This window comes from Cyclopterus lumpus, chromosome 24, assembly GCF_009769545.1.
Source record: "Cyclopterus lumpus isolate fCycLum1 chromosome 24, fCycLum1.pri, whole genome shotgun sequence".
In the NCBI taxonomy this organism is placed as follows: domain Eukaryota; kingdom Metazoa; phylum Chordata; class Actinopteri; order Perciformes; family Cyclopteridae; genus Cyclopterus; species Cyclopterus lumpus.
The window spans coordinates 13,790,227-13,810,081 of NC_046989.1; the positions used below are offsets into that span (position 1 = coordinate 13,790,227).

Here is a 19,855-nt window from a genome sequence, read left to right on the forward strand (position 1 = left end):
TACAGCCCTGTCTTTTGTTTCACTGAATCAAAGTGTGCCAATGTGTCTTGTCTTTGAGGGTTAGTCGCGTTATCTGTCTGGTAGGTGTTTCATCTATATGACATGTTGACCTGTATGCTCAAGGCCACAAACGCTTAGTTTTTCCCTCAAAAAACATCAGCGTGGTGTAAATCATTGACGTGAACAGACACCATGTCGACTGCCAGAGTTTATCCTGCCACCCTTCAGATCTGCCAGGTCACTCACACACACACACACACACACACACACACACACAAACACACATGAGGTGCAGTGTGCCCGTAAACCCTCGTGGTGCACAGCAAACCTGGAGCTATTTTGGGAGGGTTTAAAAACAAAACTAGAATCTTTTTCCTGAGGCGTTTGAGAAGGCTTATTTTGTTTTTCGGTCAGAAAATGCTGAAAAACATATGAAATAAAGGAAATATGACAACATAATAAACTTTTATATGGCTCTTTTTCATACAAACAATGTCGCCTTAAGTGCTATAAAGATTATTAGAATCAACAAATAAAGTAACACCTGCTGTAAACTAAAAAGTAGCAGTGTAAAATAACTAATAAGTATAAAATACCATCAAAAATGGCAATAAAATGATATTCTAACTAGTGGTAGAGATACAGAAATAAATTGAATCGAATTAAAATGTAAAGACTTAAAGCTAAGTTTACGAGAAACAGAACGTTATAAGATTGAGATTCCTTGCAAATGGTATTCCGCAATTTGGGGATAACAGTTATTAGCATATAATTGCTTACTTATACAGACAGAAAGGAAAAGGGTCTTAGTGAGGTGAACGACTTAAGCGTACGCACACTTGCAGAACATGTTTAAATGAACAGAAAGAACCGACCTTGTGGTAATGAGCATTTCCACGATCAAGGTCAACTTTGAGGTCATCATGGACGAGAATGCACAGGGGGGAGGGGGGTTAGCATCTACAGTTCCATGACAACATGGCAAACTTCATCTGATGAGGTAGATCATGTCTTACAATATTAAACGGCTTTTAAAGTGACCTTGCGTTATCAAACAGACGTTTTTTTTATAGCAATCCGTTTTGCGGGGACGTTTTAACCCCCTGAGCTACAGGAGCGTCCCACAGCAAGACGTTTTTTTACTGTGTGGAAAGCCTCTTGTTCATTTTTGCTGCCAGAACAGCTTCAGTGCTGCTTCTCCAAGTCCATGGAAAAGTCTGCTGAGTGGACAAAAAGTGCCATTCTTCCCCACGTTAGGGTCGAGATCCAGGGGCTGTAAAGGGCCCACAAACTGAATCACGACACTTTCATACTCTTCAAACATCGAAACGTCTGCATTTGTTTCCCCACTTATTTATTCAGGTGTGAAGCCGAATTGCCCGCCATACAAGCAAGGGGACAAAACAAGGTTTTAGTGTTAGGACTGGAGGATTGTTGTTGTGGTTAGGATGGTGTCCTTCCAGATAAGGTGCAGAGGAAACATGAAAGAACTGGTTCTTCCACACTTTCTGTCTCCGTCGTCCTCCCGAGAACTCGCTCTCTTCATTCACCTTTTTCCTCCGTCGGTTTGCTCAACTGGTAAGTTGATTCTTCTTTCTTTTTCTTTTTTTTTTACAAATCTATTCTCTCTGATGTTACGTTGTCAAAAAGGAAAAACTAAATTCATTGTCCTGTGCATGGACTGGAAATAATGTTAAAGTTTAAGAGATTTCATTGTGGACTATGTTGGCGTTATATAACACTACTGTAAAACTATACAATATCTTTACCATGCACAATTTGACAAAAGCTAAAACGTGCATACGTAGTTCAACGTGTGAATGTATTAAAAGATGTGATTCTTGACAACTAACACGCAACTCCCAAACAGTCTTGCGTCTAATCGTGTGAGGATGTGAGACGACCCAATATGAGTATTTTGATTAAATAAATGCAACATAAGGCAAAACAGGCCTCATTAAAGAACCATACAAGATCCAATTCAGAATATAATAATTTGTTATGTGAAAGAAACCTAATAAATGGACCACTTACACCAGCCTTATCTACTCAGGCTGGTGAATCTGTATTCATTCTGCATGAATAGGGGTTGAGCTCCCGTTCTTTAAATTAAGATTTGCGACGGCTGGTGTTAACCAAGGTGAAGGTCCTGTTGCAGCAGATAAGTCGGAGTCAGCAGTCGTGGCTTCGATAGAGCCTGCAAGAAATGATAAAAGTCTGGCCTTGTGAGTGAGTCTTCCTGTACAGACCTTCACACCTACAATGATTTTAGAACTTTCAAACTGAAAATAACAAGTCCAGTCAAGGGGTGCTTCTCAATTGCTAACCAGGACTCCAAACTGTTCTCTTCTGGTCGAGCAGTAATAGTGTGCCTACTCCCCAAAGGGTGCGAGCACATCTTCAGAGACCATCTGTCCGTCGGTCATGCAGCCTCTTCGTATTGACCTCCTCCCACAGAAAGCTAGACAACTGGGGACTGAAATGGGCGAATGGGATGTGCTGGGCCGCCTGCTGGATAAAGTGCAGAGTCACTCCACGGTGATCGGCAAGGTCTGGCTCACCGTGCTGTTCGTCTTCCGCATCCTGGTCCTGCGCACCGGCGCCGACAAGGTCTGGTCTTCGTTTTTCTCCCACCATTTCAAAAACAGACTTCGCAGCAGTAGCCACAATGTAGGGAGTGGTTCAAACTCCTCCCTCCTCCCAGCTAAAAAGCCAGAAATGGCACATGAGCACTTTATTTTCTATGGTCATCCCGAGGTACAGGGCATTAAACATGGTCCCGACTACAAGTTAAACTCCCTCAAGTTTGGAGTAGCACATGCATCATCTCGTTTCTCTCATCTTCCTCTAGGTCTGGGGCGATGAGCAGTCCGACTTTGTGTGCAACACCCTGCAGCCCGGCTGTGAGACCGTCTGCTACGACGTCGCCTTCCCCATCTCTCACGTCCGCTTTTGGGTCTTTCAGATTATTGCCGTGGCGACTCCAAAGTTGCTCTACCTTGGTCACGTGCTCCACGTGATCCACATTGAGAAGAAGGTGTGTCGCTGCAGTGGGCGTAGTGGGACAGGAGAGACTGGTGAATGCTGTTTTGTCAGGCACGCCACACCTGTAGTGGCAGAAGCCCGGGCCAGTGACCTAAAAGTGTTGTGCCACTGAGGATTATCAACAAAATTCATCTTATTCAAGCTCACATATTTACTAAATCTAAGTGATCTGCTCTCATCAAACCCCTCTGGCAGCTGTTTCCACTTTGTCTGCCTCCGAGGGGCCGATATATTATTAATACAGCTTTAAAGCGATACCTAACCCATATCTATATTTTCAGAGCCCAAAACTCACTTATTGTGGGTTTGTAGTCAGAAAAAGTAAATGTGTCAATTATCAGAGGTGTTCCAAGCAGAAACGAGAATCAATACTTCCAAAAAACAAAAAGTCCAAACGCTTCCAAGTTTCAAGGGGGGAGATTCCTCAACACTTAGCAATAAGTCGCAATAAGTGTTGAGGAATAATTTATTTGGCAAAAACGTCATCAATTTCCCGAACTTCATACTCGACGGTGGCATCCATATTTCATCTTTCTCCTAATTGTTTCCAATGCATATGCAAGTCTTTTTTTTTTTTCCAATACCTAAAACACGTCTAACTCTTTTTATCCCTGTTCTTCCAATCCGAGATGAAGGAGAGGATAAAGAAGCAGGCCGAGTTGGACGACCAGGCCAGCCTGTTCCTTCGAAGGTCCTTCAAAGTTCCCAAGTACACCAAGAGCACCGGCAAGATCAGCATCCGCGGCAGTCTCCTTCGCAGTTACGGCCTCCATCTTGTGGCCAAAATAATCCTGGAAGTGCTGTTCATCGCGGGTCAGTACTTTCTGTACGGCTTCACCCTCCAGACACGCTACATCTGCCACAGCTTCCCGTGCCCCCACAAGGTGGACTGCTTCCTGTCCAGGCCGACGGAGAAGTCGGTCATCATCTGGTTCATGCTGGTGTCGGCTCTCGTCTCCCTCCTACTCGGCGTGGTCGAGCTGCTCTACCTGTGCGTGAAAGCCGCGAAGGAGTGCATGGCGAGGAGGCAGGGTTACACCGTGACGCCGGTGACTCCGCCGCATTCGGAGAGGAAAGCTTTTCAAAGCCGCGACGAGATGCTCCAAAATTTTGTCAACTTGGAGCTGGAGCTCCAAGGCCGAAAGTTGGGGGTGAATGAGGCCGCTATGAACGAGGCGCCTGAGAGCAACAGCACGGGAGGGGAGGTCCGCATCTGAAGCACGCGGGGTCGGGTTTGGGTGTTTTGTGTGCTTTGGCTTTGGGCAGGAAGCTAAGAAAGAGGGAGGGAGAGTAGCCAGCTTCTGTAAACAGTGCTTAGTCACATGCAACATGTTACTGTGACATAATACAAATAAATGTTTTTTTAAATGTCTTGCAGTTGACAGATCAGTCATTTTAAAACACTGACATTTCTTTGACAGATTTTGCAATTGTGTATTTTTTGGGAATGATTTTAGACAATGTTGATTTAATAAACCTCTCATATATATATATATATATATATATATATATATATATATATATATATATATATATATATATCTTATCAGAGGTGTTCCAAGCAGAAACGAGAATCAATACTTCCAAAAAAAAAAATATATATATATATATATATATATATGCTTGCCTGTCTGGATTTTGTCAAGTCCAATCCGAACCTCTGCGTTTTTTTACTAATCTATCATACTCCATATAAAGAGCTCCACTTGCTATAATGCATTTCTTTTTATGTAAAATGGTAAATATGTTGTTCCTTCTAAAAGTGCTGCAATCACATCCACCTTTTCTTCCTCGAAGCATTTGTTCATCACAGAAACAGAAACATAGAACAACCCAGAGCAATATTGCTAGTTTTTGGAGTACTTTTAAAGAAATAGTTTTTTGATATAAACATTTTGGGAAATACATGTAGCTTTGACTGTTAGCATAGCACGCACACTGGGAACAAGACGAACGGCCAGCAGGGCTCTAACAAAAGGAATCAGACAAGCTGAATTAGTTATATCTCAGTTGTTGAATCTCATATTTATTGTCATGTGACTTCCAACTCAACTCTGACATTTCTTACTATTCATAACCTCACTCCCACTTGCATTATATTTAAATATGAGCAGCCGTTCAATTTAGCCTTGTTTTAGTGATTATACACTTTCCACGGCCATTCCACGGCCATTTAAATAAGATAAACTGAGAACACCTGTCAATTATTACACCTGTCCTCTTGGTCTCAACACACATCTGAAGCCAGATGTGCGTTGCTCAATGTGTCCTCATCGGTCCTCAGCCGGCGGGCTCCAAGGTCCAACCTGAAAGTTAGTGATCCGTCCCAGCCAGAGACAGTCCTTCCTGACCAGCAGGTAAGATGCAACCATTATTGTTCTGTGCTACATATCAAACTAATCATTTGTAAGTTTAAAGAAATTAAAACGAGGAGGGAATATTTGTAAAGAGCACTATACAAAATGGAAATGTACAATATTCTTTATTTTATATATAAACAAGGAAAGTGACGTTTTTAGTTTTGAGTGTTCATTTCTTAACCAGTATTAAAAGGACTTAGTTAACTAATACTTGCTTGAGATTGTTTTTTAGGTTTTACCATCCAGCTTTGCCCACAAGTCACATTTAATTTGTTTGTATATAATATGTAATATTATAAAGCACGAAAGCTTTTAAATTATATTTACACACTGCTTTTTTTCCCCTTCTTAATTTGATCTCTACCAGCCTACTATGCCGTAGTAGTATAATGCCACAGAGTCTTCCGTTCAAATTTCTGATTAATGTTTATTTTAGGAAAATATTAACCGACGAGCGCAGGGTTTACGGGGCTTTGATATCCTCTTACATCTCAAGTCTCCAGATTACCTACATTAAATACAACAATGAGTGCCTTTCTTCCAGCAGCAGCATATTGATTCAACACTAAGTTAATGATTCAGCAGTTATTCTAACTAAATCAGACGTTTGTTCTTATATTCTTTTTTTTAATCACAGATCGGTAACTGAAGATCGCTGATAAAGATGGGTGACTGGGGATTCCTGTCAGGGCTGCTGGACAAGGTCCAGTCCCACTCCACGGTCATTGGGAAGATCTGGATGAGCGTGCTCTTCCTGTTCAGGATCATGGTTTTGGGGGCCGGTGCCGAGAGCGTCTGGGGCGACGAGCAGTCGGGTTTCATCTGCAACACACAGCAGCCCGGTTGCGAGAACGTCTGCTACGATTGGACCTTCCCCATCTCGCACATTCGCTTCTGGGTGCTCCAGATCATCTTCGTATCCACGCCGACGCTGATCTACCTGGGCCACGCCGTGCACATCATCCACAAGGAGAACAAGATGAGGGAGCAGCTGTTGAGTCCAGGCGGGTCCCGGGTGCTCAAACAGCCCAAGTACACGGACGAGAAGGGAAAGGTGAAGATCAAGGGGAACCTGCTGGGGAGCTACCTGACCCAACTCGTGTTCAAGATCATCATCGAGGCCGCCTTCATCATCGGCCAGTACTACCTGTACGGCTTCATCATGGTGCCCATGTTCCCCTGCTCCAAGAAGCCCTGTCCCTTCACGGTGGAGTGCTACATGTCCCGGCCCACGGAGAAGACCATCTTCATCATCTTCATGCTGGTGGTGGCCTGCGTCTCCCTGTTTCTCAACTTCGTCGAGGTGTTCTACCTGATCTGCACCAGGGTCCGATGTGGGTCCAGGCCCCGCTCTCACAAGATCTCTTCGGCAGAGAACCCCGCCAGCCTGTCGTCTCCCAGGTGGCCGGTTAGAGAGGACGTGCTCAAGCAGAACAAGATGAACATGGAGCTGGAGGCCAGCCAGAGTATCGGTGGAAGCCTGGATGGAGCCAAAGAGGAGAAGCGACTACTGAGTGGTCATTAAAAAACACTAGAATGTATTAAATGTCCGTTTTCAGATTGCTGGCCTCCGTGTTCAGATACATCTAAGAGCCTGAAGTAAAGAGTTCATGCAAAATGCTTTTTAAAAAATGATGAAAGAATATCAAGGTGGAGCTTCGTCACCATGTAGTTATTAAGTCGTGCATACATCTGATTATTTTTTAAAAAGGGCCACATTGTATACATTTTGTATTATTTAACAGGAAAAAAAAAAACAATGGAAAGGGTGCAATGTTGATGATGCATTTGTGTTCTTCGATACTCATTCGTTAACCTTTTAGTGAGCTTTTTGCCTCGGCCTAGTTTTTGAATGTGTCCTGTAAGTTATTGCCGTGTTCATGATAAAGGACTTGAAATATTTGTGCTCACTGAACGGTGAAGATGAAGTTGATGATGATTGTGGTGGAACAGTTGCTACTGTGTCTGGGCGACATTTGTGTGTGCTGTATTGTTGTTAATAAATGATTCAAATTTAAGATAAAAAAAAGTGTTTCATGACTATTATTTTTCAGCTGACAGGTTTACACTTCAAAGTCAAACGCCTTACTCTCAAAGAATGTGATTTACACTTATTTATTTATTTAACTAATGATTATTTTCATTACTAATGAGTGTAGATTCTTTTCAAGGTATTCGGTCTATGAAATCTTTGCAAATGTCGGTGACATTTTCAAATCTGTATAATATATGTGTAATATCACTGGAATGTGATGAATAAACAGAATTCATATTTGAGAACAACATCTTTAATAATTAATCAATTAGCCAATCTGTTGCCAATTCATTGTCTGGTGCGTGACAGATTAATAACCATTGCAACTTGGAACGAGCTCCCCATTGACATCAGGACAGCAGAAAGTCTCTACATCTTCCGTCGCAAACTAAAAACACATCTTTTTCGACTATACCTTGAATAGGGAAGGTAGCGCCGTAGTAGCACTTTGGTAGCACTTAAATGTCCCTTACCGATAGCACTTTGTAGTTTAACTTTATTGAGGAAATTGTACGTGCTTGATTCTTGTTGTTCTGAGTTGGGACTCATGGTTTAATGCACTTATTGTAAGTCGCTTTGGATAAAAGCGTCAGCTAAATGACATGTAATGTAATGTAATGTAACTTTATCATAGCGTCTGCTCGCTATTGCTTCAGAACAGGGAGTGGTTGGTGGATTGACATTTGTTAGTCACCACCACGTATTCATCTGAGTGACTTCATATAGGCTGAGGACATGCACATCAGATCTACGTGGGACATATCATGGGGACAAAACACAGCCATAAAACCTGCAGCGGTCACGAGGACCTGCTCAACATTTTGCAATTCAATACAAAATCCCTTCAACAAAAGCATCTTTGTGGAGCTTATAATATCAGAGTTGCTCTGTTTGTTCCGAGAACCCCCCCCACCCAAAAAAAAAATTGCTGTTCACACAGTTTCAACAAAATATGAGTAACTGTTTAATCCTCACGTCGCACTCATTGCAAGGTTAAACTGGATTGCATCATCCTGTGTGGGTGCTCCTGTTATTGGGCCAATTCCCTTTGGCCCCCGCATTTATGTCACAGGTACAAAATGCAAAAAGTTGGATTTTGTCCTCCATTTATTGCGTCTGTGTGTGAGATTTAAATATAAAGTAGCATCAATACAAAAACCACACCTTGGTGTTAGTGAACAATAGCATAAAACAGCTGTAGAAAAATCACGAGTACAATAATTTGATTTATAGCACTGACAATTATTAACCTGTACAATCTGAGTGCTCTCTGCCCAAAATGATCCACTCGGTGACGACGCACATGTTGCGCAGTTTCATCTAATCTAAAGTTCAAGGCAGCGTGGACAGGTCTGCTTTGGTTCACTGGGCTCTATCATTCATCTCCACAGCTGGTGACACAGGCACACAGGCCTTTTAAATCATAAGGTAAGGTCTGCGATGACTTCTTTTTTTATGTTTTATTTGCTGCACACTATACATAATGTCATGAATTCAAACTTAAATGTAATTGTATTACTTTTGGAATACAATACACTACCTCAAAGCTATATTATGATGGATATATTGGATATATTTGTATGAGTATGTTCTAAGCACAGTGCTGTAAGAGTGTTCTTATAAGTATGTGTGTGTGTGTGTGTGTGTGTGTGTGTGTGTGTGTGTGTGTGTGTGTGTGTGTGCGTGTGTGTGTGTGTGTTAGCAGAGTGTGGAAACACTTTGTTGGAAATAAAAAGTCTTGCATTCAAAATTGTATATAAGTAAAAGTACAAAAGTATGACCATCAATATATACTTAAGGCATAAAAAGTAACAGTTTCATGCAGAAAGGCCAATTTCAATCTATATTATGTTCACATTTTCTTGGGGTTCAACGCTCTTGGCAATGCTTACATACACCATATTATATTTAAAATGTGGCTCGATAAAGTCTTGATGTGTAGTTAGGATCCACTAACCAAAGGGCTTTTCTTCCAATACAAAATATATACATATTTATAGCAGTTCAAAGACGCTCAGAAATCTTTGGAATATAAATTACTCTCCAATCATTATATATAATTCCATAGAGTGAGATAGCTTGAGATAAGTCCTCGTTACAGATAGTTTTGTATGGCTCCCTGTTTACGTTCCGATCATGCTCCACTTCAGATGAGGGTTTTTACAAAGTGGGATTGTGTCTACTCAGCAAGACTTCCTGCTGTTGCTGACGATGTTTTACCCTCAATGTTAATCAATAATCACAACAAAGATGCTTTGTCCCATAATTGTGTGCTACATGTCATATGGAGACTAAAGTATCACCAGTCATGACTTAAATAAACAACAAAATACATTTTTGCAAATTATGCTTTTGTTCTCAAACACTTTGTACATGCCTGGAATATTATAACTCACTTGGGCAATGACAAAACGAGTGATTTACAATTTCAAGAATGCTTTTTATCATCTAAAATATGATATTATTTGCTTTAGCCCATCAGATCAGAGACCATGGGAGAGTGGAGTTTTCTGTCCTCTCTGCTGGACAAGGTCCAGTCCCACTCCACCGTCATCGGGAAGGTCTGGCTCAGTGTGCTTTTCATCTTCAGGATCATGATCCTTGGAGCTGGAGCAGAGAAGGTCTCTTTTCCTTTGGTTCATACTGTATTTGTGTGTGCGCTTTACCTCACTGATGAATGCCTCAATTACCTTTATGAGACGTTAAGAGCTTTCCTGTGAAATGACGCCCTCTGGTGGTCGCATCGAAGGCACACCGACTTGGCTTGATAACAAATGATCAGGCTTTATACTTTTAACAAGACAGTTTTACCATATTGACACATTTCAAATAATGAAAGGATTTTATTTGTACTGCTTATCTTACAAAGAGTCACAGGGCCTGGAAGATATCCCAGCATGCATTTGGGAACAAGTAGAAATCCATTCTGCTTAATTAGCACAAAAAACATGTTTTTCTTAATTTAAATTTTTTATTGATTTAGAAATAAACCACAACAATGTATCTTCAGAATGCCATTTTGTTGCCTGCGTGTTTATCATTTAGCCGTTATGAAGACAATTATCAATGTGGGTTCGGACAGATTTGTGCTGTAAGCTAAATTAAACGCCTTTATGTTTATAAAAGTGACAAGAGCACTCACTTAATTTGATATATAATGATATTAACTCCTCATCTGAACATTACAGGTGTGGGGAGACGAACAGTCGAATATGGTCTGCAACACCAAACAGCCTGGTTGCAAGAACGTGTGCTACGACCAGGCCTTCCCGATCTCACACATCCGGTACTGGGTGCTCCAGATTATCTTTGTGTCAACTCCGACGCTGATCTACCTCGGCCACGTGCTCCACGTCATCCACAAGGAGAATAAGATGAGGGAGCACATGGCGACACAAGGGGAACTCGTCAAAGGTCCGAAGTACTCCGACGACAAGGGCCACATCAAGATTAAAGGCGACCTGTTGGGAAACTACATGACCTCCATCGTTTTCAGGATCCTCCTGGAGGTCGGGTTCATCGTGGGGCAGTATTACCTGTACGGGTTCATCATGGACCCGAGAGTCGTCTGCACGCGAGCCCCCTGTCCCTTCACCGTAGAGTGCTACATGTCTCGCCCCACGGAGAAGACCATCTTCATCCTCTTCATGCTCGTAGTGTCCTGCATCTCTCTGGTACTCAACGTGGCCGAGATAGTCTACCTGGCGTGCTCTTGCTCATCCAGACGAAGGGCGAAAAAGGTGCGGGTCATTGCCCTTCACCTGGGGTCAAATGGCGAGAAGCCCCGCCTCCATGACGTCAGCCAGAGCACAGTCTGAAGAAGGCTCACGAGTTAACATGCAGAAAAAAGAAACAGGGGCGGATACACATGTAACTGAATAGACCAATTGTGTCAAACTACACCAAGCATTATTTATGTGAAGCAACAACAACAACAATAATATATTTAAAGTGATGCACATTTTAAGAAATGATAGAATATATAAAAGTACTATATCACTGAAGCAAACTGTTAACTATTGTACAAAAAGTGAGCTTTTGTGATTTTTATTTAGTTCTTGCTTTGTGTTTTTATTACCACAACATATATTTGACTATTGCGCCCCAAAGTGGCACATTGGTCACTGAGACTGTTAACGTCTCCCCGCTGTGGTCTGACCCAATGGGTTGTGTCCCAGGACCAGTTTGCACTAGTTAAAAGCCATTAGTTGTGCTATAAATGAGTGTATTTGTCGTGTGTACAGTTACCGTTAGAGATACTTTTAATAAGTTTCTTCTAAATATTATTACATTTGCAGGCATGCCTTTTAGGACTGTACATATTTTAATAACAAATCGTTTCCTTGTTTCATGTTTTGTATTGGAATATATGTGCATGTGTTTGTAACTGACTGTAAAACATAATTAAATTATAAATGATAATGTTTATTAAACATGTGGGAAGTTTAGTCTAACACATTTCAAACTGCATCTCAGTTTTTGTTTTATGATTTCATGATTCATCACATTCAACATTCTATAATTCATAAAACAAAAAAATGAAAACAACGAAATTAGAAATGTGTATATTGTTATTCACTCAAGTCCCCCACTGCAGGTTTTCTATGAATTTGAGATTTATGCATGTGTAATGCGATTGTACCTTGTTTTCATTGATTTTTAGGGTTTAGCAGCTTAAAAGATGGATAAACAAGAGCTAAAACAAAGTGGACCAACTTTCGACAGACATGTTGGTGGAACTCTAACTGTACGGTATTTCTGCTCCTTAACTTTTGGATGTGTAGATAAATAAGTAACAGTTTGCTGACAAGTTCCCCGTATCAAACTAAAAGGTCATAATAATTGCAACTCCACCCAACCTGTGGGTGGTGGGTGCTGCGCCATACCACTAGATGGCGCAGTTATCCCGTTCGACTGTGTCCGCCCGTGGCCCCGCCCACGGCCCCGCCCACCAGCTCCCTTCTCCTTCTCACACAATAAACAACAGCTGGAAAAGAGCTAAAGATGGCCGCCGCGACCATGGCGGGGCTCGACGCCCACAGGATGGAGGAAAAGAAGTTCGAATACTTCTCCTCCATCAACTCCATGGCGAGGAAGATAATGCAGGAGAGGAAGCACATTGAGGCCAAGCACGGCCCGTCCTGGGAGAAGATGACGCCGCAGGAGCAGGACAGCGCCATTGACAGCGGGATGATGGATCCCCACATCCGAGCCCGATACGCCATGCACAGAGTCGACCGCGAAGACGTGGTCTGCTACCCGAAACTGCTCATTCAAACGGGCCAGAAGATAGTTCATTTCGGCGAAGAGGTACTTGGACCGCATTTTAATTGATATGACATGGCTTTGTGTGTGTTTTTAGAGGTAAGAGTAGCCCGTGTAGCCACGTACGTTAGCCACGTAGCCCGGTGAAACACATAGGCTTACGTCATTGTGCCTTACGTCATTGTGGCTTCCTCATACGTTGCGTACGAGCTGCCGTTTGGAGTGACATTTAGTCACGATCACAGGAAATCATCGATTGGTAAATATATATATCGATACGTTCTGCTGGACATACTTACAATAGGCTCATATCAATAACATGGCCATAACATGTGTGTGTTCGGTTCCTGTTGTTTTTGCTGGCTACAATGTAATTAATGTCTTTAGTCCTCGATATGGTGTACACAGCGTTGTTTGTCATCATGCCTATTAGGCTATTTAAGGAAATTCCTCAGTGTGTCAGTTGAAATTGTTGCCACACTGTTGTGTTCCTCTGCAGGATATTACCTGGCAAGATGAGCATTCTGCCCCTTTCTCGTGGGAGACGAAGGTAATTATATTCTGCATTTAATATTAAGTTTTGAGTCTGACACAAATGTTTCTGCAAAGAAATTTGGCACAATATTGTAGCTCTGCAACTTTTTTTTTGGCATTATCAATACACAGGGTTGACAACATTTTCATTCAGAAATTGTGTAGGCTATGAAAATGTCTTCAAATTGTTTGTTTGTTTGTTTTTACCAAACGAACAATCTTAAAAAAAACAAATGATCAGTTTACAAATGCATACAAATAATTGAAACGGACAATATTTGGGGTTGTTGCTGGACAATTTACTTAAATGATTACTCTATTATCATAATGGTCATCTATTCCTGTGTCATTCCAGGACTTATGTGTTGTAGTGTCAAGTTAGCTAATGGGTCTATGTAGCGTTGTGAGATATCGTTGCTTCCTTCTCAGAGCCAGTTGGACTTCAGCTTGACGTTGAGCCCTGCCGACCAAGGGCTCTCCGCCTCGCAGGCCGACTCAAAGGCTGCAAAGGTTCCTCATTCCAGCCAGCTTGGCAAGAGCACGCCAGGAGCCAAGGTATGATAATTAGTGCATTGTTGGCGTGTTTGAATGGTCCGTATCTCGACCCCTAACCCTATCACTATCTCCAGTTGGAATTGCTTTTTGAATAACCATTACTGTAACTTAAATCACAATTGCAAGAAAAGAGAAAATGTCCCAGGAAATTCACCAAAGAGGCCATGAAATTGTGCTTTTTGATGAAAACAGCCCCTTATCTTGGGACGGTTTAAAACAAACGTGTTACTGTGCGACTGAAGGTTACCGTCAGTGAGGTACGGAGGCCGGAGGAAGAGTCATCTTTCTGGAAGATCAGCGCAGAGAGGTCCAGGCTGGAGGGAGAGCAAGCCGACTTCCAGTCCCTCACCCCCAGCCAGATCAAATCCCTCGAGAAAGGAGAGAAACCCCTCCCCTCCTACCTCCGACAGGTAAACGCTGAAACCTTCCGCTCTTCTCGCTATCCGGTGACGTTTTCCGTTCAAGCAACAGGTGTCGTTAATGTTTGTTCCCACATTTTGGCACAAGCGTGGCATTTTGGGTCTGTACAGTTCCTCACAAACAACAGATTGAAAGCTCCCCTCCCCAACACATGCATCCTGAAATAGAGTTTAGCCTGAAGCCGAGATCGCTGGTGTCGGAGAAGCAGATGGTGAATGCAGTCCCAAAAGAAAACAACGATATGAACGTCTATATTGTTTCTGAATGTTCTTCTTTGCTCTTCTTCCTTTTCTAGTTTTGTGCATATTTGTTGTTGCTGGGATTTTTTTCACTGTACAGCCACAACAACCACCTTTTTTGTAGCTTGTTGTGATTATACAAGAAACTTAAAGGGACACATCAACAGATATGCGACTCTTCTTCATCACAATCAGTTTCCTAACAATTTTATTAGTTAGTTGTTTTTCTATCTCCTTTAAATAAAATGATCTTAAACATATTTAAAATCTCATTAACTGTACCAGTGACCTTTTGATGTCAACAGTAAATATATATATTTTCTCCAGGAGTCCACTGTCACCACCAAGGAGCATGAGGCAGTAGATCCTCACCCTCCAGCTTCCACCAGGTCCACCAAGCAGCGAGCGCCCAAACCTCCTGCCCCCAACCCCCCCATCGCTATCCCTATCCCTAGCCCTGTCGCTGTAAGCGCAACACCTGCGTCCATCTCCATCTCGCCAAACCCACCATCGCCTGTCAGCGTGTCGTCGTCGGTGGCAGGATGGGAGCGCTCTCAGAGCACCCTGCCGTCGGCCGGTAGCACCGTGGATGAAGTGTTCTCCTCCGGCATGATGTCCAAGCCCTCCCACCACTCCGCCAGGGGGGAGAAAGAGAGGGAGGACGACGGTTCATCCGCCAGCCCCACCTTTGCCCAGGTGAGTTCTGAAACCGATACGTGTGTGTGTGTGTGTGTGTGTGTGTGTGTGTGTGTGTGTGTGTGTGTGTGTGTGTGTGTGTGTGTGTGTGTGTGTGTGTGTGTGTGTGTGTGTGTGTGTGTGTGTGTGTGTGTGTGTGTGTGTGTGTGTGTGTGTGTGTGTGTGTGTGTGTGTGTGTGTGTGTGTGTGTGTGTGTGTGTGTGTGTGTGTGGGGGGATTGGATAGGGAGGAGGATGCTTCTACACAACTGAACGGTCCCCCCCCCCCCCTTTTTTTATATTGTGAACAGTACCAATATACATTGACTGCTGTGAGTATAGATTCAATCTGTAAACCAGTGCATTTATAGTAACAATTAAATTTGATGATAATTGCTTAGAGAGTTCGTAAATCTTTGGTTGAGGTACCTTGAAAGTGTTTGAATGTTATCTTTTGTAAAGCTGTGCACACCTCGCAATATGTCTACTCAGAAAATAAAAGTAATAGTAAGTAATGCCTTTAAAATTCCATTCAGCCCAATATTTATATTCATAGATCCACACCAGCAGCTATTCCCTACCCCACGTTTTCTAAAGGCCGCTTTCACAACTGCAGTTGCACTGCATTGTTGCCTTTTTTTTTAGTTTTGGTCCGTTTTTTGTTCAGACTGACTTAATAAACATCAACTATGAGCTGTAAATATTTAGTTACGATCAGTAGGTGGATTAATGCTAAAACAGAAATCGCACAGTCCTGCGGTTGGTCTGTTTGGCTTTTATAACACAGATGAGCAGCATGAGTCCAATTGGAGCTGAACTGAACCTTTCAGTCTCTGTCTGGTTGTTTAGTCTGCACCCGAGTTTGATTCTCAGCCTCCACACCAGCACAAACAAACACAACCAAGCGGGTTTAAAAGCATACGTAACAAGGAAGAACATGAAAGAACGCCTTCGTGCTCAAGGGAAATAAAATGGGACGACTCTTGAGGGATGCAATTAAAAGAGAGAGAGAGTATAAACTCAACTGTGTCTCTGTCTCTCCCAACCTCCCGCCCCCTCAGTTCAACACGAACAACAACCTCCTGAAGACTGGATTCGACTTCTTAGACAACTGGTAAAGCACAGCCGAGACCAGTCACCGCTATGAATGAATCATCATCCTCACCATCACTCTAAAGAAGGACCACACTGCCATGACCACAGACATCCACGTCTAGAATGAACAACACGCCCACCTTTTAGAATGACCACGTTATATATTGTTGTAATTATCTTCAGTGGCTTGGTAAGACATTATCTCACTGCCTGTGTGTGCTGGTGTTCCCTTCCCCCCTCTTAATCAGGTTTTCCATTTGTTGCCCAATGAGTGCAGAGTGAGCCGGGGTTGTGCTCCCCCTGACCTGCATTCACACTGCGATCAGCTCAGTGAAAAGATGACGGCATCAAAATGTGATTTTTAGAATATACATGCTTTTACCCCGGAAGGCTGTTAAATAAAAGTACGAATAAATAAATTGGAGGGATGATGTAGTATGAAAAACCCAATGTTTTTCTTTTACCGACACCAATCATACATTTTCTCAGATGACATTAGCCAAAGATATCACTGAATTTCCTTGTAACTCTGGTAACCGGTCGATCGTGTCTCCAGTGAGTGCACGGTAGCGGTGGGACCAGGCCGCCCTGCACATGTAACTTTTAGACACTATCCTAGCAAGCAAGGACATTTTTATTTTGGGTCAAATTTCCATTTGCAAAAAACTAGAACAACTTATTCGTCTTTTCTGTTTGTCCTTTTTTGTTACAAAGATTTTGCTCTCTAATGTGCTTTTATTTATACGTACCTCTATATTCCTATACACCTAAAAGAGTTTTACAGTCTCGGACCACATGGTGCAATTACTACAGACGATGTTCCTACTGGTTATGGAGTTCTTGGAATATCATGGAATTTTAAAGGATTGTTCCTGGTGGGGAATATTGTGGGATTTTGCCGTTGGCAGAAATGTATTTCCCAACATTCACACGTCACACACGTCATTGAGGAAGATGGTGGTTTAAATGAAGTGGAAACCAAAAATAAGAACGGCCATGGAAGTGCTCGAATGTCATTGTCATTGAATGTGGAAGCTGTTACGGATGCCCTGTGTGGATTTAGTGACGCCACAACGCTCCTCCCACCAAGTCACCCCTCCCAGCCGCCACCGTGAACATCAAACTAGTGCAGAGCAAAGCTAGTGTGCATTTATAGTGAAGAAAGATGCAGCCGACCGTCGTGTTTTAGATAAATAGGCCGGGCATGTCGTGATTTGTACCACTTGTGTCCGGTTTACATGATTAGAGTACTATTTTACTGAATTTTATATTTATCGGCTGATTGTATCTGATGCTATACTTGTATATTGCACTCGTGCATTTTTAGGTCAAAAATTGGATGAAAGTAAATGAATAAGTCAAACCTGTTTCTTGTCTTTTGTCTTTTCTTCTGCGAAACAATGAAACATTTTATAGGACACAAACTCCCCCCTCCAGAGAGGGGAAACAGGGGGTCACTGGAGTGTCTGTTATGGTTACAAATACAACATCACTCAATCCCTCCAGCTGTAATTCCTACCAGATCCAAAATGCCATAGAGGAGAAGAGGAGGAGGAGGAGGAGGGATGGGTGTCTGGTGCCCAGAGGAAACTCTGTGCCGTTCAACACATTGGCCCAGTTTAGAATAACCAGACCTCATTCCACCATCTCCCTCGGACACAAAGCGACAGTGTGGCTTCAGAGTTGTGCCGTGTTTCAGAAGTGGCATTGCAAAGCCAGAGAACAGGAGGTGGTTCTTCTTAAAGACGCCCCGAAGACGGCAACTATAGGACGAGGACCTACTGCGTATAGGAGATCACTTTGAAAACCTTCACCCGCCAGTTACCGTTAGTGAACTGCGTGACCAGAACATGTGAGCCTGCACAGCTGGACTGTGGTGACATAACGGGCGCCAGGGTAAACAGTGCCATGGCTGTAAGCCTTTGAATGAGACTGTGTCTTATGCAAAAGGAGTTGGCGTAGGTATATGTTTTAAACTACGTCACCCCGTCTCATCCTGGTCCTCCTCGCATGTCAGTTTGGCACGCTCACATTTATCATAGGGTACAATCCAGTATAGCATCTATTGCTTTTAAGGTGATAAGGATAGTTATCATTTTAATGATCACTCGACATCACGCTCCTCCCTGGCCAGAGAAGATGTTTTCCCGTCAAAACAAAATCAACCACAAACAGATTAAATCTGAATATATCATGTATCAGTATTGGTCTTTACTGTATGTTTGTGTTCATCATCCCTCGCTGAACTGTGGCACCTTTGTCCGGTCCAACCGCCTCCCAGCACCTCCCAGCACCACCCAGGAGCACCTCCCAGCACCTCCCAGCACCTCCACACTCTGAAGGGCTGCTTTGTGTTCCCTCTCACCTTTTCTTCACTACAAATGTTTGAATGAAAAACCGTTAAACAGTATTGAACCTGCAGCTGAAACAGGAACAGGACGGTTATTTTTGTTACCTAATGTCTAATAAAACATGGCGGATTATTCAACTGAAAATGAATTAATCCATAGAACTGATCGGACAGATACGGAGTCAGCTGTGCACCACACTGACATGTTTTCCTATTTTAGAGGTCTGAGAGGTCAGCAGATAGTCGTACATTCAATCGTCCACATGGCAATGTAATATGCTGAGAGAGCAAAATATGCAAAAAATATGCACAATTACACAAATGTAGATCCAAAAACGTTCAATTCAATTGTAATCTTGTATCACGTTGGGAATTTGATGGGGTGCTTTTAAATGTAACGCTCATGTATTTAAAAGGACTGTAACTTATATAATACTTAGTCATTGTTGGTTTATTAAATGTGAAACATTTTCAGGGCAATTCCTTGAAGCCCACAGTAACTTCTTTAAATTAGTTTCATTGTTGATGAAATCATTCATTTAAAATTGTATAAGATAAAGAAAAGTAGGACATTTTTCACATTTTAGACTGTAAGATTGGTGGTATTTCTTCTTAAAAAAAGGACTGAACCAAAATAGTTTCCGATTCCTTTTCAGTCGATCGACTAGACGATTAATTGATGAGTCTTTTGATTTGAATGCAGTTTCTTTGATTGTTCCCAGTAGGAAATCAACAAGAACAACCAAGGTCAAAACCAGGATAAACTCCTTTTTTCCCAGACCCTTGTTTTGGATCCAACATGTCTGGAAAAAAGTGTGTCCTTTTGGACTCCGCCGTGCACTGGAACAGCCGTGTGTGTGTGTGTGTGTGTGTGTGTGTGTGTGTGTGTGTGTGTGTGTGTGTGTGTGTGTGTGCAGTCGTCCTGCAGACTCACACACTCGTCCCTCTTTGTTGAGGCAGACACTCACCGTCCCAAACGCTGGTGGAGCTCCTCCCAGTCTCCGGATCACAGAGCCCAGCCACCCCTCCCCTGGAAACTCTGATGGATTCTTGTGGCATTTTAACTGGCATACCTCCAGTTACAGACCCCCCCCCCCCCCCCCCCCGCACACACATGCACAAATATTTATTTGAATGTCGTCATTTCCCCTGAACCTCATATTTCTCTTCCCGAGGATTTATCTAATTACACTAAAAAGCTTGGCAAGCAGGCCTGATTTTTGGCCAAATTCATAGAAGGGCTGTGTGTGTACATCTATGTATGCCAGCGTGTGTGTGTGTGT

At 42.6% G+C, this 19,855-nt stretch overlaps 4 protein-coding genes across 4 annotated transcripts; all 4 read left to right on the top strand.

The window, feature by feature from the left end:
• Positions 1–2,481: 2,481 nt before the first annotated feature.
• On the top strand, positions 2,482–4,262 carry cx34.5 (connexin 34.5). Its single transcript, XM_034527644.1, has 3 exons — positions 2,482–2,610; positions 2,852–3,037; positions 3,675–4,262. Exons 1-3 carry the CDS (start codon positions 2,482–2,484, stop codon positions 4,260–4,262), a joined length of 903 nt encoding a protein of 300 aa, XP_034383535.1.
• A 1,783-nt stretch (positions 4,263–6,045) lies between these two features.
• On the top strand, positions 6,046–7,177 carry cx32.3 (connexin 32.3). The gene has a single exon (XM_034527457.1). The coding sequence runs from the start codon at positions 6,070–6,072 to the stop codon at positions 6,928–6,930; it is 861 nt and encodes a 286-aa protein (XP_034383348.1). The 5' UTR covers positions 6,046–6,069; the 3' UTR covers positions 6,931–7,177.
• Positions 7,178–8,776: 1,599 nt separating this feature from the next.
• On the top strand, positions 8,777–11,258 carry LOC117727745 (gap junction Cx32.2 protein-like). Its single transcript, XM_034528175.1, has 3 exons — positions 8,777–8,868; positions 9,915–10,061; positions 10,629–11,258. The coding sequence occupies exons 2-3, from the start codon at positions 9,933–9,935 to the stop codon at positions 11,256–11,258; spliced, it is 759 nt and encodes a 252-aa protein (XP_034384066.1). The 5' UTR covers positions 8,777–8,868; positions 9,915–9,932.
• Positions 11,259–12,408: 1,150 nt separating this feature from the next.
• c24h1orf198 (chromosome 24 C1orf198 homolog) lies at positions 12,409–17,544 on the top strand. The gene is made up of 6 exons (XM_034527455.1): positions 12,409–12,750; positions 13,205–13,255; positions 13,669–13,794; positions 14,037–14,204; positions 14,781–15,149; positions 16,189–17,544. The coding sequence occupies exons 1-6, from the start codon at positions 12,445–12,447 to the stop codon at positions 16,243–16,245; spliced, it is 1,077 nt and encodes a 358-aa protein (XP_034383346.1). The 5' UTR covers positions 12,409–12,444; the 3' UTR covers positions 16,246–17,544.
• Positions 17,545–19,855: the final 2,311 nt, after the last annotated feature.